Source organism: Apteryx mantelli, chromosome 10 (assembly GCF_036417845.1).
Source record: "Apteryx mantelli isolate bAptMan1 chromosome 10, bAptMan1.hap1, whole genome shotgun sequence".
In the NCBI taxonomy this organism is placed as follows: domain Eukaryota; kingdom Metazoa; phylum Chordata; class Aves; order Apterygiformes; family Apterygidae; genus Apteryx; species Apteryx mantelli.
The window spans coordinates 15,603,184-15,620,384 of record NC_089987.1 but is presented as its reverse complement, the minus strand read 5'-3'; the positions used below and the strand labels follow the sequence as shown (position 1 = coordinate 15,620,384).

Here is a 17,201-nt window from a genome sequence, read left to right as displayed (position 1 = left end):
AGGGGGGGAGGCCTTTATTTTGTTTCCATTTAATTTCCAAAAGACAAGCTTTAGGACAATGACTGACTTGTTGGGAGTGTTACTTTTTTTCTTTAATGAAGTCATGTTGGGTTTTATTTTAGGGATTAAATTTAAACATTATTCTTAGAGCACCTTTCACATGATCATCATCTTAAAGAAGAATTTTCAATTCAGAGATTATTAAGTAATGAGTTTGTTATACTGAGAGATACTTGTAAAAAAATAAGAAAACATAAGCAAAACAGGAAAATTTGAAAGGTGGATTTCAACTTAGGTAGATTTCAATTTTGGAAAATTTTCACTGTAAGAGTTCACATTTTTATTTAAATTCTGCTGTGCAGTTCTAAAAAATGGTTAGCACAAAACTAAAACACCACATGAAACACAAAACAACAATTATTTTTTAAAGAGTAAAATAGCCACAAACAAAAACAAAACACAAAACTACACACTTACCATATCTCAAAAAGGCATGCGCAGAGAAGGTTCTGTCATCATCCAAATTGGCCATTTCAAATTGGTGCAGCTAATCACAAACGGCTCAGGCTAAACTACAGCAATTTTCAAAACTGTTTAGTAAATGTTAAAGGCAATCAGCATTAAATTAAGTGAAAGCAATGTTAGTGGAGTTATTAACATAAGGCAGTGCACAACATAGAGAATAGTAAAGTTTCATTACATTACTAAATCTTACCCAAGTAAAATGGCATAATCTATACAAAGTCCACCTTTTGGACATTATATCAGAGTGTAACTGGAAATTTGCTACTGAAGTCAGCAGGTGCAGGATGAAGTCTATTTGATATATTCTACCTCAGGATTAAATAAAAATATTATCTAATTAATACATATAAAGTGCTAAGAAATAGTAGAAATGGGGAGCTAAAATTCTCTTTAAGCATAGTATTCCTTTTACCTCATAGATAATTTACATTAAGATTTTTTTGCACTAATATGCATTGATTATGGTACCGAGTACCTCATTTATTGGAGGTAGAACATCTTCCAGTTTGGAAAGTAAAATCAGAAAATATTGTTCATAACTATAACGACAACCCGTTCCAAATCTTTAAAGCCCTTCAAAATAGCTGAAATTTCAAGGCCTGCAAATCGGCCAACTACTGAACCTTTTTTTTTTTTATAATACGCTCCCAAGTGATAATTATCACAGTTATAATGAATGAAACATTTTGTTGTTCAAGGAAAGGGTGAAAAAAAATCAATAAAACTTTTTATTAGCAAAGAGGTAATTCATATTTTAATATATATAAACATCATGATACGCATTACCACTTACAGGATAGGGTCTGAAGTAATACTTTACCATCTATTGTAAAACATGAATCACTCATGCATTTCATACATGAGTATGAGTATATACTCCATGCTTACTAGACAGTATCACAGTCTTCAGGTAAACTGGGACTCTTGAGCAGAGAACTCAGCCAGTTTGAACAGTATGTTGGAGTTTCAGTCACTTTCAATAACACTGCCAACCAGGGCTGCTTTTAACAGTACACCAGTAAGGAAATAAAAAAAGCTCTGAAACTATACAAATTTTGACATACTTATAAAGATGCAAGAGTAAACTTGAGAAACAAAAATACAATTTTCATTTTTAGATAAGAGCATTACCTGCAAAGTCATATGCAAAATTTATTTTTTAAACAAGCTTATTTATTGGAACAGCATTTCAACCAAAATCATTTTTATTCCTTCAGTAAATAAATGTTTTCTGTAAGTAAATTTCTTCAGTTACTATTTAAATGATAATAAATTGTATGGATAGGAAAAGAAGAAAGTGAACTATGATAATCTACTTTTATCATAGAGGTAACTTCTTCTGCATTTAACAAAAAGGTACAAGGCAGCAGCAGCTAAGAAAAAGTCAAATGTTTTAAAATCATCTGAATGCCTTCCTACAGTCAAGGGCCTGATTCTGCAAGGAAATCCCAAAGTTAGCCTACTGTCTTGTGACTCAGAATTCACATACTCCTAACATGCAGGATCCAGACCTTATTTTGCAAAGCTCTGTGGACAGTGATCAATTAGTTTTCAGATAACAGTACCGTATAATCAAAATGGGCCACAACATAACAATCCATTTATTGGATAGTCCTCATAATGGCATTTCACAAAGTAGTATTATACACAAGTGCAACTTTTCAAATCGTACACATTAGAGCAGTCATCTATCAACCAATTTTCACTATGAAAGCCTTCCCCTTAGTAGTCTACAGTATTTTCTTTTTACTTCCACTTTTCAGGCTCTCTGACTAGTCATCACTGCAATAGGACCAATGAAATATGCAAATAAGGAAATTATGGTCAAGGACAATAAAACACTACAAGGATCATTTGGAAAACTGTCCCCATTAGAATGTTAACAACAAAAGCCCTACTAATATTAGATTTTGTAAAAAGAAAATAGAATAAAAATCACAAGGTTTTTTAACTTTGGAAATTCAAGTCAACTGAGTAAACACCACCCTTTCCTCTGAGGCCAGAATCTAGCTGCCAAGGAGTCTAAAAATCAGAATAAGAAATCTTCAGGCTTAAGAAAATAAAGTAAAAAATAGAAAGAGGATTATCCAATGAAAAACAGGCAAGAGCTGGTACTTTTGTGTAAAAATGCCTGCAATTTCAAAATACTTAATCTGTTCAAGAGCTTTATAAAAACTACAGCAATGCTACCTATAACAGCCACCTTCACACAGCGCTGCCACATAACGCCGCTAAAGAATTTGAAACTTTGTCTCATGAAGGACACTCATTCGCTAAAGCCGCTCATTTTAAAGCGCTGCACTATAGCCCAGTACCGGCAGGAGATCAGACTTTCTCTTGAAGCCGCTGCAGAAAGACGACAGCGGCAGCCTGCCCCGCGGCCGCGGGAGGAGCCAGGCCGCCGCGGTCCCCGGGCGCCCGGCCCCGGCCCGCCCTGGCCGCGCGCCGCTGCCCAGCGCGCCCCCAGGACGGTTGGGGAGCGCCCAACGGCCCCGCGCGCGCCGGCAACAGGTGCGAGGCGGGGCGCGAGCGGCCGGCAGGGCCCCGCCGGGGCCGGCGGTGACTGACATGCGAAGCTGCGGGGAGGGAGCGAAAACAGCCACAGGGAGGAACCCGGGCAAGAGTCGGGGGGGGGGGGGGAGGACGCGCAGCGGGAGAGGAGGGAAAGCGGGCGCGGGGGCAGTTAGCGGGGAGAGGCGCAGGACGGAAGGAGAGGGAGCCCCCGCGCCCCTCCTCAGGCAAGCCGAGAGGTCAGACCTGAACGCTTAGAGCGGGCCCGCAGCTCCAGCATCCTCCAGCTCACATCGGCCATATGGGCCGCCGCCGCAGCCGCCGCCATCCCCAGGAGGACCTGCGGCTCCCGCCGCTGCGCTCGGAGCAGGGCAGCGGCCACCGCCTCACCGGCGCTGCGCGGAGCGAGCCCGGCCGCGCGTTCCACCTGTTACTCGAGCCAGCCGTAAACACGTTCGCTCAGCCCGTCACGCTGTTGTCGTAAAGCCGCCGGGTCAGTCCCGGAAGCGAGATGGATAGTGTGACGGGCCCGCCCGTGCGCTGCCGTAAGTGATGCCGGTGGGGGTGGCCGCGGCGGGGAGGTGGGCCGCCGCCGCTGGAGGATGGGGAGCCGCCGCCGCTGCGCGCTCGGGCTGTGCTTCCTCCTGGCCCTGGTGAGGGCCGGCGGGGCCCTGCAGAATGTCACCGCTCAGCTGTTTGGGACCGAGGCCTACGGGACGCTGGCGGCCTTCGGCGACTTCAATTCGGACAAGCAGACGGACCTGTTCGTGCTGCGCGGCGGTGAGTGCGGCGCGCCCTGAGGCGGCGCCGGGGCAGGGGGCCGGGGCCGCCCGAGTGCGGCGGCCGTTCGCCTTCCCGGGGCCCCGAGCACCTGTGGGCGAAGTGTTTTTCCTGGCTGCGTGTCGTAGGCTTACGGAGCGGGCAATGTAGGCTTACGGCTATAAACGTCAATGTAGTATATCAGCGACTGAGCTTTCATCTGATGTGCGTTTGTGTTTCTGCCTCTCCTGATTACAATATATTCTTGAAAAGCCACAGATTCTTGTTAGATATTTGTTTCTCATTTCTTGGGTAGGGAAAGACTTTTTTTTGGCTGGGAATTATTAGTCTCTTGTCTTTTGTTTTATGTTTTAAAGTATAACGTTTAACGTTTGTATTTGAGCCCCAGTTTGCAGCATTACTGACGGTGAGAATACTGAATAAAAATATTTTAAAGATCAAAATTGTCATTTGTTTTATTCCTGAGAGAATTTCTGTATGGAAAGAAATATTTTCAGTTTGCACTAAAGTATGGTTTTACATAGGACAAGAAATGTTTTCTTTAAGGTTAACTTTGTGGTTGTGAAATAAGCTAAAGGCCTTGTCTTTCAATTTGCACTTACAGCTTTATAAAAGAGGGTAAACTAGCAAAACTTTAGAGGTAACCTTGATCCGTAAGTATCTTGATGCAAAAACAGTTCAGAATTACCAATGGGCTCTGGGTTTAATCATTTTTGAAACTACACTGCAGTAATATGAGGATAAATGAAATGGTGTATAAGTTTACCTGTTTTGTGTATGACAACTGGGGAAACTCATGCTGTTTGCCTCTTTAACCTATCACCTTCTAGTTGTGTTGCGTCTTCCGACAGTGCAGGGCAGTGAGCGATTGTTCCACTATTCACCTTCTCCATTTCACTGGGCAATGTTAGAAACTTCTCTGTCCTCACTCAGATTTTCAGACTGCAGATTTCTTATCTGTTTAATTGTTGTTTATATGCAAGCTGTTCCATCTTTATCATCCTCCTTAGCACTTTTTTGTTTTGAGGTGAGAGGACCAGAACTGCAAACAGCAGTTTAAGATATATTTGAATGGATTTATGTAGTGGCATAGTAGTTTTGTTTTCTGTTCTTCGATTAATTCCCATTATTCTGTTTATTTGGACTACTGATGAGCACTGAGCTGAAATTTTCATTGATCTGTCTACAGTGACCAGAAGATCTCATTTCTGAGTGGTATAATTGACTTTCTGGAACTTGATCTGTGTAAGATCTGTGCAAATTGTGATAGATTTGCTCCTTCCTCGTGATCATTGCTTTACAGGGTAGATGATAAAAAGACAGGTCAATGTCAGTAGGTGACCTACATCTTTGTTGTGAGAAACTTAGCCAGCCAGCAGGTTTCTTCACCTTACTGTGTGCCAACTTTTTCAATCATCTATGAATGCGTAGCGTAGCTCTGGCTTTATTAGCTTGTCAGATGGGGCTGCACTAGTTGCCTTACTATTGTGAAAGGGTTTGTTTTCATATACTCATTGCTGGCATATTCTCCTTTGCAAATAAGCTCATGGCAGTTACCTTCTTTTCATAGCAAGAAAGTTTGTATTTTTCTGTTCCACAGCTATGGAATTTGCCGCAGAATGATGCTCCTCAAATACACTGTGGTAGCTCAGATTATAGAATTATTTTCAATGAGGTAACCTAGTTCTTACAGTTCAGGAAGCTTCAGCTGAGTTGTTTGGAGAGTGCAAAAAACAAAAATAATCAAGGATACATAAAAGAAAAAAAATTTTTTTTCATTTTTTTTTAAGCTGTGAGCTATGGTTTTGCTTCAGAAGTAAGTGCGTATGAATTGTGCTTTACTGAATGAAAATACATTGTAAAGTTCAGTTTACCGATTTTTTTGTTCCTGAGATTTCAACTCATTGTGTAACAGAATATGTGGGCTTTTATTCAGATCTTCCTGAAATAATTACATGAAATGAGCATATACCATTGCCTCTACATGAGGAAATGCTTCAGGGAGGTGGGTTGCTTTTGTGAGTTTCACTTAAGGTGCTTCTGTCAGCAGACTTGGGAAAGCAGTTATTAGATCCTCCTATGTCTGAGTCAATATTGTAAAACTTGGAGCTTTTAAACTTTAGTTATTTGTATAGAACTGATACCTGCTACTTTTCCACATATAGTATTTTCTAATTCGTTATAGAAAATTTTGTTTTAACAGATGTGGTAACAATAGGAAGGAGAAAAGTCTAACACTAAGGCCCAGAGAAGCTTCTTGACTTTAGCAAGTCTTTAAGATTCATTTAGATTTATAATGTTGTTCTGAAGAAGCACTCCTTCTGCTTCCTTTTGAAGGAGGAAGAAGCGGTTGTGTGGGGAAGTCTTTGAAGGTTTCTGCTATTGTGAGAAGTGACTGTTAACAGCATAGCTTTCTCAATATTGTTTTTATAGATAACCCATTTATGATCTTCATCTTTAAGGATTATTCATTAAGTCTTATTTGCTTTTACAGGAAATAAATTGCTTATCTTTTTGGCAGACCAAAAGGAACCATACTTCAAGCCCAGAGTTAGTTTATCAATAAAGTAAGTATTCACTGATAAAACAATGTAAGTGGTAATTTTTGCTGAAAGTGCATCTTTGCAGTCAATGGGAACGTGACTAGAATTGTTTCTGTTGTTTTTACCTGTTTGGCTCTGTGGTTCAGCTTGCTCTTAGAGCTCAAATTCTTTGACCAGGAAGTTTCCTGATTTGTTGCCTGATACATTTTGTTTTGCTTTGTTTAGACTTCTGGATTATATGACAGAATTTGTGGAGAGGAGTTTTGTCATTCATATAGTTAACTAGTAGGCATGACTTCATACCCTCTTCTACCCCACTTTGTTTAAGTCCTCTAATTAATGCTAAGAATACCCATATCTTGGAAACTTCTTGCAGCTGACTTTATTTCCTAGTAAAGCCAACTAATGCCTATATCATAGGATAAATCTTCTTGAAAGGTAGCATTAGCCTCCATTCCAAGATACGTTTTCAGGAAAATTCTTGTAGTTTCTGTAGTTACTGTTGGAGTACAACCAAAAACTGCTTTAGAAATAGGTACGGAAAATGATGTTCTAGTGTTTCTGGAGTAGAGATGTGTACCTTTTTAAAGTTTAAATGCAGTTAAAAAAAAGCATAAATTTTAAATAAATATAAAAAATCTGTGTGTGTGTGCATGCGTGTGGTATGTATAGTTTAACCATTACAGGGTATGCTGTTGCATATTAATAATGCTTACTGGTAGTGTGATGTCCCTTAAAAGTTAAATTGCTGTTATATCTCAGTTTCATCTTCTGTGAATTTATCTTTTTTCTTATGCAGACCTACCTTGGAAGTAGCTAATTTATTTTGTTTAGTGCATTAGAAATGCACTGAATTAGAAAACTCTGAATGGAATTAAGAATTGGAATTAAGAAATGGAATTAATTAATCCTTAAATTAGAAATACTCAATGGAAAGATCCATGTTTTTGCACATAAGGCAGAAAATCTAAGTAGGATATCTTCTGTATAAGATTAACCAAGCAAAAAATACGAGGAAAAAAAAAAATTTAGGGAGAAGTGGTAAGGTGTGGCAGAAGATGGGAGGAGATGACTGTGTCTTCAGAAGGGTTCACCTATCTATCTGACTTCTGCTGCAAGACCATAAAACATGAAGTCTAAGCTCTTGGAATCCAACTGAAAGACCCTATTTTCTGAAACATGGTTTTTGAGGGCTGGTTCTGAGACATATGTAGGGGTTTAATAAAGTCTACAAGGCATTAAAAATGAGATATGGCTGAAGAATGTCTGTTAGCTGAAGTGTAGGGTTAAAAATGTCATCCTTCCTTGGAGAAAGACAGAATTCCACAGAATACTTGAGTGCAATTTAAACTTACTGCATTTTTACAATAGATGACTAAAAAAAGCAAGTTGATGAAGGAAAATACCGTATTGTGCCAACTAATAATGATTGGGAAGAGAAGACAAACCTTTGAAAACACAAACTCTTTCAATTTTCACTCACACATTTGTACAGTTATTTGCAATGTTTTAATTTTAGACCTCCAAGCGTAATAACCAGTGTAGTTCCTGGAGATTATGATGGTGATTCACAAATGGATGTCCTCCTGACTACCCGGACTCAAAATCATGGCAAAGATGAACTTTCAGTGTTTATTTTCTGGGGGCACAACCAAACGTTAGGTAAGTTGTTGAGACTGCTTATTAATAAGATTATTAGACTTTTAATACAAAGTATTTTCAAAAAGTTATAACTCATTTGACTGTGGTGATTATTTCTATAACTGAAGTAATGGTTAGCAGCTATGCAGCTTCATACTCATTTTGCTGTAAAACTATATTCAGTATAGTTAATGTAAGAAAACAGAGCTAAAACTTGCTTTTATATCATGCAATAGACATAACCAAATGATATTACAGAGTAGGAATAGCCTACTGACAGAAGAGCTACTTCTTGTGGCTTCCTCATTATTTTCATGTCAGCTTCACAAAGATCATCAGAAAATACCATCTCATCTTAATTTAGTGTGTGCTGAGAACCTGGTGTAAAGTTTAATTTATAAATTTTCAAAATGTCATACCTAAACTTATCAACATCAATCTAATACTCTTATAGCTGTTAAACCAAAAACATTAGAGGCAGTGATGCACTGAAATAAGTTTTTGGGGTAGGTTGCAGTCTCCATCCTTGAAAATTTTCAAGAACTTTAGAAAAATACCTCTCAGCAGTGTTCAAGGTATAGCTGATTCTATCCGAGGGTGGAGTTGTGGACTGTGTGACTTCTTGAAGTCTCTTCTGTTTTCTGTTGACTTTGCTAGGAAAGGGTTTCAGACAGGGTTTAGAGTTTGAAGAAGGACAGTGAAAGAGGATCCTCTTAAGTTCATAAAAACTTTAGTCACTGTTTTAGTCACTGTTTTAGTCACTATTATAAACAACAATGGTATAAAATAGTTATAGATGAGGCAAGTGATGGCCTCAGATACCATTACTTCTGGTTTTATTCAGATGGGAAGCAAGCAACCTGGGAAAATGCATTGGATCAAACATTAAAAGAATAGTAGCTGTAGTATTGGAAAGAATATGGAGGATTTAAGTGAATTTATGCTCTCTTGCTTCTGAATAAAGGAATGTTGAGAGGCACAAATGAATATATGGAATATTTTCAGAGGACTTAGAAAGGAGTCAGAGCTTAAAATTCAGAAAATGGTTAGTATGTAGTAAGGTTAATGTGAAGGTATGTGATGCTCAGTTGGATAATGAAAGTATGACAAATCAAGAGGAAGGCACTGACATACAAATGTGGAGGCTGGAAAGAAGTCAAACTTAGTATGTAAGAGATGAAGGGAACTGGGATGATGTGGCAAGGAGTTTGGGCCACAAGTAAAAGTGAGGTCCAAGAGAAGATTATCTGATTACAATTTAAAATTCTCATTTCCCATTTAGGTAGTCTACTTCTAATTCTTATTTCAAGCACACGGTATGTATGGTTAGAAATGTCTTTTACGGTGACAAAATGGTAAACAGAGGTTTCATGTACAATATTACAAAAATATTCTGAGAGTGTCTTCATCGCAGCTAGTTCAGACTTGTATTATGTCTATGACTGCAGTCATACATAGAAATAGTTTTCATTAAGATCTATTTGGAAAATTTTGTTGTAGTCTTAGGTAGTGGAGAGAGAAGCTTCAGACTTTGAACTGTGACTCACCTTTCCTATCCAAAATTAAAAGCTTAAATTTACACAGAACCTCAGGAAGTCATTTATTTATTTATGCTCAATGGTTGCTGATTTTTGATCTTCAAATTAATAGTGGTAAATTAATAGAAGAAGATTTATGTTTAAGCTTAGTATGTAAATGTCATAAAATATTGGTAGTTTAATCGAATGTTTTTTGTTTTCAGATTTTAACCATAAAAATGTGTTAAATAAGACTTTTTATGATGAGCCTCTAATAATGGAGTAAGTATATTCTACCTCTTTAGAAAAAACATTTGTAACAGTGACTAAGAGCATCTTAGATAAATATATTTTAACACTAAAATCTGAAACACTCCATATTGTCTTTTATCATCTTTTAAGAAGGGAGTGGTTTGTGAGTAGAGGTAACATCAATTGGTCTAACAGAACGTGAGAAAGTGTTTCAGTCATCTTTACAAATACGGTATATTATACCATCCTGGCAACAGTAACAGAATGAGCTTTTAATTTTTTTAATTTCAGTGCTCAGTGTTTTAGGCAGAGAAAGAACCATTTAATTTTTCTGATTTTGTGCAAAACAAAAATTATTCCCTGTAAGCAGTTTGTATTGTGATTTCAATTTTTACTTACACCTTACATGCAGTGTCAGGTAGGCTGCAATTCTGCTTTGTTGGTTACACTGCTAAGCCTTCCTCAAGTTCCACTGATGATGAATTTCCAACCTTATTCATCAAACTCTTGTCACTTAGGGTGTATGTAAACAAGAACTATTTGAGATTCTGGCAATTGGAGAAAGCCTGGAAATGAGCTTCTCTGTGTTGGAAGGGTAGAGGAGGCAAGAGATTTGACTAAGAGAAGTTTTTTGATCAGCTTTTCATTCTTAAATCTGAAAGAATCTTGAAGCAAAATAACATCAAGTATTTTTCTTGTTAGGTAACATAAACTGGTGAACACAGCTGAGAAATCAAATACATAGCATAATTTAAGATATTCAAAGAAGCATGCTACTAACCACCCAGACAAGAGCCAAAGCTCAGAAAAGAATGCACAGCTGAAAATTCTTTGGTGCTTGGAGGGAAAATGCTAACCAAATATATAGGGTGACTTAAGAACGTTCAGTTTTGACTCCTGTAACAGATGAGGTTATATTGAATTTGTTTTCCATTTTCAGCTTCAATGGTGATTTGATTCCTGATGTCTTTGGTGTCACAAGCGATTCAGATAAGCCACAGATACTGATAGGCGGGTAAGCCAAGGGTTTATTTATTAGCATGAATTTCAATAACTTACTGATTCTTTGTACATCCACTTCTATTGTTATTAAAGAGGCATAAGACTGTCGTGTTTAATTGAAACTGTGCAAAAACATGATGTTTTTCCTCTTTTTTCATATGTATCTTTAAACATTATGTGACACTCTGCATCTAACTTCTGCAGCATTCTTTTATAGGGAAGTAAAAATTCCATGACAGCTGAGAAAACAAAAAACTGTTATTTGATATGAGAAATCTGTTTCTGGGAGCAGTTATCATCTCCTTTGTTAGTACACCATGGTATTTATTATTACAATCTGTATTTGGAGTTCTGTTATACTAAGTGTTGTGCAAAAAAGTAAACCAAAGTTTTTAAGTAAAGTCTGTAGAATTTCAGCTACATTCAGTCAAACAGGAAGTATAAGGCTGATGATTGGAAGAGAGAAGTACTGGAACAGGTCTTCCAATATAAGGGATGGCAAAAGGGAAATACTCAGTTTAAAGAGAGTTTTGGGTAAACTTACAAATAATTTCATTTTTCATTTATCCAGGAAATGAGTTGTAATAGGAAGGTTGGATGACATGGAAAAGCAAAAGCATGGAATGTATAAAATGTAAGGGTATTAACATGTATATTAAGGAGAATCTTTGGTATGCTAATGTAGGGGGAGAGTTGTAAAGAGTTTTGTGTAAAAAATAAAATAAAATCAGGTACAATTTTAAGTTTGCATGCAAATGGTATTCTCTGCATCACGTATTTTGTATTAAGGAGTGGCTCTTCAGCAGATAAAAATTGACTGGAGTTTTATGTGACCTGATTGCTTGCAGTAACAGTGGGCTAGATTTTATGATTAAAATTCTTGCTAGCCTTGGGGTTTCTAGTATGGGACTGGCTAGTAAATGCTGGGATAAAAAATATTAACCTTTTTTTTTTTTTAATGGGATAGTGGTTATAATGGTTAGTAAGAACTATACAAAGGATTATTTGTGTTTAACTGCTTTGAGTATGGATGCTGAAATCAAAGCACAACAGAAGAATGGATCTCTATCCACTTGGAGGGACTAATCTCTAAAATCAAACCAAAAATGCAGTGAAATATCTCAAAGACTGGGCAAGATACAAAGAACTTCAAATCTGTCTTTTGAAAATAGACAGCTATTTGTCAAAAACACTAATGGATACTTCAAACATGAAGTGATCCTAAAGAAGGACAGTTCACATGCTATTCAGTTTTCCTGATACTGTTTTGCAGACTTGTAATCTGACAAAAAGAAAGCTTTAGCTTGTGACAGCTCTTACGACTGTGTCATCAAGGATGTATTTTGGTATGATTCTGAATTAGTGAACATTTTTTTCTTGAATAGGATGACGCTTTGTTTACACAACTAAAAATACGTCTCTGTACTCTTTTCCTGTCTTGCCAAACTGAACTTGGAATACACTAACTTTCCAATTTTTGTAAGGAAGAACCTGATTGATAATGCTGAGGTTTTGGGCATCATTGAAAAAGGAAAGAAGTCTCAAAAGACGGATACTTGAATTCGAAATTATTCCCTATTTAAAGGTTCTGTCTCTCAATTAGCAAAGAATGTGCTCAGAACTAGAAAGAAATTTCTGTTCTCTTTTTAAGGTGCAAACTAAAGAATGAAAAGGAAACTACATTATTAACATGATCCAGTAATGGATACTGGAAGTAACAGGCAGCATAGAGGACAGAAGTTTAGTGGAGATGTACTTAAGAAACTAAAGTTTCAAAAATCTTATAGGCCCTACCAACACTTCTGAGTAATGTTTTAAGATATGAGCAGAAACAAAACATTAAGCTTGATAAATAAGTATTGAAAAGGAGGAATAAGAGTAGGGTAAGCATCTATGTTTCCAGTGATCTGGGGTTGCAAGAAGGAAGATACAGACGAGCACAGAGGGAATCAGTTATCAATGTGTCAAAGGATTCACCTTTTGTTTTTCACATATCTTAAAAATACAGATTTCTTGTGCATCATAAAAGTGTGTCAAGAAATTCTCCTTTGTACTTTATTACCTAATTTCTCTTGATGGCCAAATAATTAATCTCAACAAGCAGTGTGCTTTAAAATTATGTTTTCCATAAAATGAAAGTGGTAAAGCATTAGACTAGCCAGTTTACTTTTATCGTTAGAATTTCAACGAGCTTAGTATGGTCATTGCGTCTTTTTTTTTTTTTTTTGCTTTACTGAAGCTTTTAAATGCTTATTTTCCTGGATTTATCAGTGTTATTTTAGGGTCTTGCAATTGTTTTTTTTTTCCTCTACCTTTTGATTTCAGAAGAAATTCTGCTGGGAGCATGTTGTATGAAAATTCTAACAGATTAAAGAAATAGAAAAGGCATCAACTTGGGGAAAAATAGTGATTTCTTTGCTAATGGAGAACATATAACAAGGAAAATACAGCAACATGTCAATATTAAAAAGTGTCTACATGACCAATGAAAGTAACTTTTATAATTTAATCTCACAAAATGCTGAAACTTGTATTACATATTATGTTTAGTTTTCTAAAGAGATTTAGTGCAACTCATATCACAGTTATGAGATAGATATTATAGTGTAATGTTCAAAGATTGGCTGATTTCAGCCAACGGCTTTTTTTGCATTTGTAACTAAACTATTAAAAAGATTTTTAACGTGGTTTCTCCCCAGGGCTGAAGGAAATAATTTTTTATGTTAGATGTTTTTAGCTAGCTATTGAACAATCAAGCTGTGTTTTCTCTGTGGTTTTTATTCCTGTAGTGCAAATTAAAAAAGAAAGAGAATTCTAGTAAGAGTGCACAGAAAGAAGGAAGTATCCAAAAGATTCGGGAGTTGGAACACAATTGCAAGTTGGGTAATAACTGTAAAAAAATTAATATCACGTTCTTAGTTTTCTGATAATATGATATCTGCTCTTTTGACTTCTTGAAACATTTTCTTTTGGCTGATCATAAAATAAATAATTGGGAAAATTAGGAACTGAAGACATGTTATTTTGCAGGATTGTACCTTTAAATTAGCTGTTTCCTGTGTAGTAATTTTCTGTGTGAAATGATTCTAGAGAAGTTTGAGTCTTCTAACTTAGTATTTTGAAGCTTTTAAATGGAAATTGAAAGCATTGTCTTGAATGTTATTTGTTAACGTTAATGTGGAAACTTGCGATGCCATGTTTCAGGAGCAACCCAGATGTTGATGTGACAGCTGCTTAGGGTTTATGTAATCAATACTTACATTTATTTTAAAAGAGAGAGTGTGTTATGAAGTCTTTGCATTTCCACGTAGCTTTTTTTTAGCAATCGTGTCAAAAGAGGTCCGTTAGTACGGGAGAAGTCAATCAGATGATTACTGTGTTTCTATGACAACAGTGCATTGGCTTCCTAGCTTGCATCTCCATGGCCCTTAAAAAATGCTTATTTAAGGCTTTTGGGGGGGGGGGGGAGTGTCTTTTTCTATCATTCAGTACCAGTTTGATACAGTAAGTTTAAAAAATCTTTACCTTTTGTTCCTAATTGGATATTTTCCTTTATAATTGTTCCTTCACAACAAGTGTATTTTCCTTTCCCCAGAGATCATTTGGAAGTGAGTAGGGAAAATAATGTTACAATTATTTTTAAATCATTTAAATATATAATTGGAAGCTCTTATACCTTTCTTGGCAATATGTCTTTTGTCATTATTCTGTACTTTAATTTTATCATGATTGCTTTTATTTAAATCTATAGCTTATGGAACAGAGCCTGCAGATTCCTCTTGGGTGTTCCTGAAAATAACAGTAACCTTGCAGTGATCATATATTGAAGATTTTTATCAACTTTTTAAGATAAAGACAAAAGTTTTGGGGGGCTTTGTTTCATTTTTATTGAAGAAATCTTTTTAGTAGCATGTCGATACAAATAAACTTATTGATTATAGCTCAAAATAAGGCTGAGTATTATAGGCAACAAGATAAGCAATGTATTGTGTGTGGAAAATAACTTTATTTCATCTGATTAGAAGAACATTTTTCCATTTTTAAGTTAAAATATTTTAATTTATACTAGTAGCTTTAATTTTCTTGGTTTTCTTCAGAAATGCACCCATAGAATTCTATAGGGAATGCTTCATTTTTTCTTTAAGATAATGTGACTTCTGTTCAAGTTTTAAGGCTTAGTTATGATTTCTTGGAGGTAATTGATGCTTGTTTCTGCAGACCATAAAATACGAAGTACTTATTATCCGTAACTCATATGTAATACATAGGTTTTTATAATGTATGTGTAATATGTATATAATACTGGAATAAAATAAGTCATTCCCAAGGGTGGGAATGTAATATCACAATAATATCATTGTCCTACTTAGGTCTGTCTAGTGTATATTGAGGTTTTCTGAATGTATTGTCTAAGATTTCTGAAAATAACATACCTGGTGATTCAACCACTACAATTTTTGAAGTGAATTTCTCATATTCAAATGTGCTGCTAGAAGAGATTTTCTAGATGTTCAGTCCCTTTAGAACAGAAACACGTGAATGAATGTAGATGTTTTAATAGTAGTTGAAAATAAACTACATTATCAGCAAACAGCAGTGTACAGAAATGATTTTTGCACTTTAGTTTTCCTTAATGGCTGCCTATATGCAGATTTGTTTCTGTCACAAACAACAAGTTAATAAATGAAAATAAAAGGATTTCTGACAACTGGGAGAACTTTTCTCTGCTTTCTGATTCTGAAAACATACTCTGTCTTCACCTCCCTAAATTAATATGCATCTTTCTGCAACAACACACCAGGTGGTGTACAGTTGATCCAAGTCTAGAACAGGATCTCTCTCTGGTTTGGATCCAGCCTTTATATGTTAACACTTGAGAGACTACCTGCATCTGGATGCAAGGTGATCTCTAGTCTAATTGCTTATACATTATCTCTTTTCCTGGATACCAAGAAGGATCTTCTCCATTTAGTCTTGAATCGGTTTGTTCTGCACTGTGTTCTGCATCCTATCTTACTGTATCTCAGTAAACTTCAGTGCCCTCAAATTGATTCCCAGTTTGCTTCAGAAGTGGCAAATTTCGCAGTTTGAAACATCATACACCAGACGCAGCTCTTTGCCGTTCCAGGCTAGAAAGAGTCTGCGTTATTTGACAAGCACTTTCTTCTCTTTATCTCCGATTTTCCATTACTGTTAATCCAGCTCTGTTGAGTAACTTCACATTGTCTTGCAAGTGCTTTATGGAAGAAGTTTTCAAAATGGATAACTTAGGAGTCAGCTATTTATTTGGATCTTTCCATATTCTCTCTTACATGACGTGTTGCTATGCACTGGATTGTTTTTTATTCACTATTGACAAATAGTGTTCATCACTTGAGAATGAAATTTCTTTTGAGTAACCCAGCTAGAGACTGAAGAAAGTGATCAGTTCCAAATTTGCACAAGTGAAAAAGAAATTAAAAAAAAAAAAAGTGAATGAAGAAGTTATGTACTTTAACAACACAAGCAAACAGGTAATCTTTCCCTCAAATTAGGCAACTAGGAAACCACAAGTTTCTCAGTTTGAATCCTCCATTGTGCTCCAGCACTAACAGACGATTTGGCATGCTTATTCTGGAGAGATTGTCGCAACCTAATATCCTTATCTTGGAAAGCTCCCCTTCCTGGCTGCAGCTAGAGGATGGAAGCACTGCTACTTTTTTTTCTTTTCTTTTCTTTCTTTTTTTTAAGGAAGTATTTATTTCTTTGAATTCAAAAGCTGCTTATGATAAATACAGATCTTCCTCTTTTGAGCTGCCTCATTAATTAGAAATGATGCTGTTTAACTTACCTCTGGAAACTTTGTTGCTTGCTCTGGCTCGCTGTTGTGCTCTTTGGATGGGGTAATGCATTGGTGGCTTTTATATAGATCTGAACTATGTAATTAGAATTTAAAACTGAGCTTTTGTGGCAGGTTCTCATTGTAGAACTTTTCTGGACAAGTTCCATGTATGTAACGTTGCTTCAGTGTTTTGCAATCTTTTCCACAAATTATGTATGTAACTAGGATGGTTTCAACTTCTTTCACGTAACTTGCAATATAGCATTTTGTAAGGTTGACAGTTGTCCCTTTTTTCATGTAGATGTCTTGGAAAATGAGATTTTCATAAACAGCATTCAAAAGGGGATAGCAAGGACAAATGTTACAGGCCTGTGAGTGAATATTACGATGGAAATGAGCATAGGGAATGCTGTCCCTAGCTGTCGGAGTAAATCAGTGAGCTAAAATGTACTATTGGTCTGAGAGAATGATATCCAGATTTTTTTATATATATCTTGTAAATAAATAAATAAAATAATAAAAGTTTGTTGGTTGGTTCGTTGTTTTAAAGTACTCTGAACTAGGAAATGGACTTGCGGCTTGTATCAGTTGCTTTATTAGCACTTATTC

At 36.5% G+C, this 17,201-nt stretch overlaps 2 protein-coding genes across 7 annotated transcripts in view; one reads left to right on the top strand and one right to left on the bottom strand.

Annotated features, from left to right (window-relative positions):
* The window catches only part of PHKB (phosphorylase kinase regulatory subunit beta), a 100,598-nt gene extending 97,103 nt beyond the window's left edge, over nucleotides 1–3,495 (bottom strand). For 2 of the 5 annotated variants that reach the window (XM_067302548.1, XM_067302549.1), the window contains exon 1: nucleotides 3,283–3,495. In XM_067302548.1, the coding sequence (XP_067158649.1) occupies nucleotides 3,283–3,364 (82 nt within the window). In that variant the 5' untranslated portion in view covers nucleotides 3,365–3,495. Of the gene's footprint in view, nucleotides 1–477; nucleotides 1,688–3,282 lie in introns of those variants that run through there. The other 3 variants (XM_013941085.2, XM_013941086.2, XM_067302550.1) reach the window with 2 other exon arrangements.
* An 80-nt stretch (nucleotides 3,496–3,575) lies between these two features.
* ITFG1 (integrin alpha FG-GAP repeat containing 1) overlaps nucleotides 3,576–17,201 on the top strand; it is a 107,151-nt gene continuing 93,525 nt past the window's right edge. For both annotated transcript variants that reach the window (XR_010885292.1, XM_067302546.1), the window contains exons 1-5: nucleotides 3,576–3,816; nucleotides 6,311–6,383; nucleotides 7,879–8,021; nucleotides 9,742–9,799; nucleotides 10,710–10,784. Coding sequence is in view for 1 of the 2 variants with exons in the window: in XM_067302546.1 (XP_067158647.1) it covers nucleotides 3,639–3,816; nucleotides 6,311–6,383; nucleotides 7,879–8,021; nucleotides 9,742–9,799; nucleotides 10,710–10,784 (527 nt within the window). In the remaining variant the exon portion in view is untranslated. The remainder of the gene's footprint in view (nucleotides 3,817–6,310; nucleotides 6,384–7,878; nucleotides 8,022–9,741; nucleotides 9,800–10,709; nucleotides 10,785–17,201) is intronic.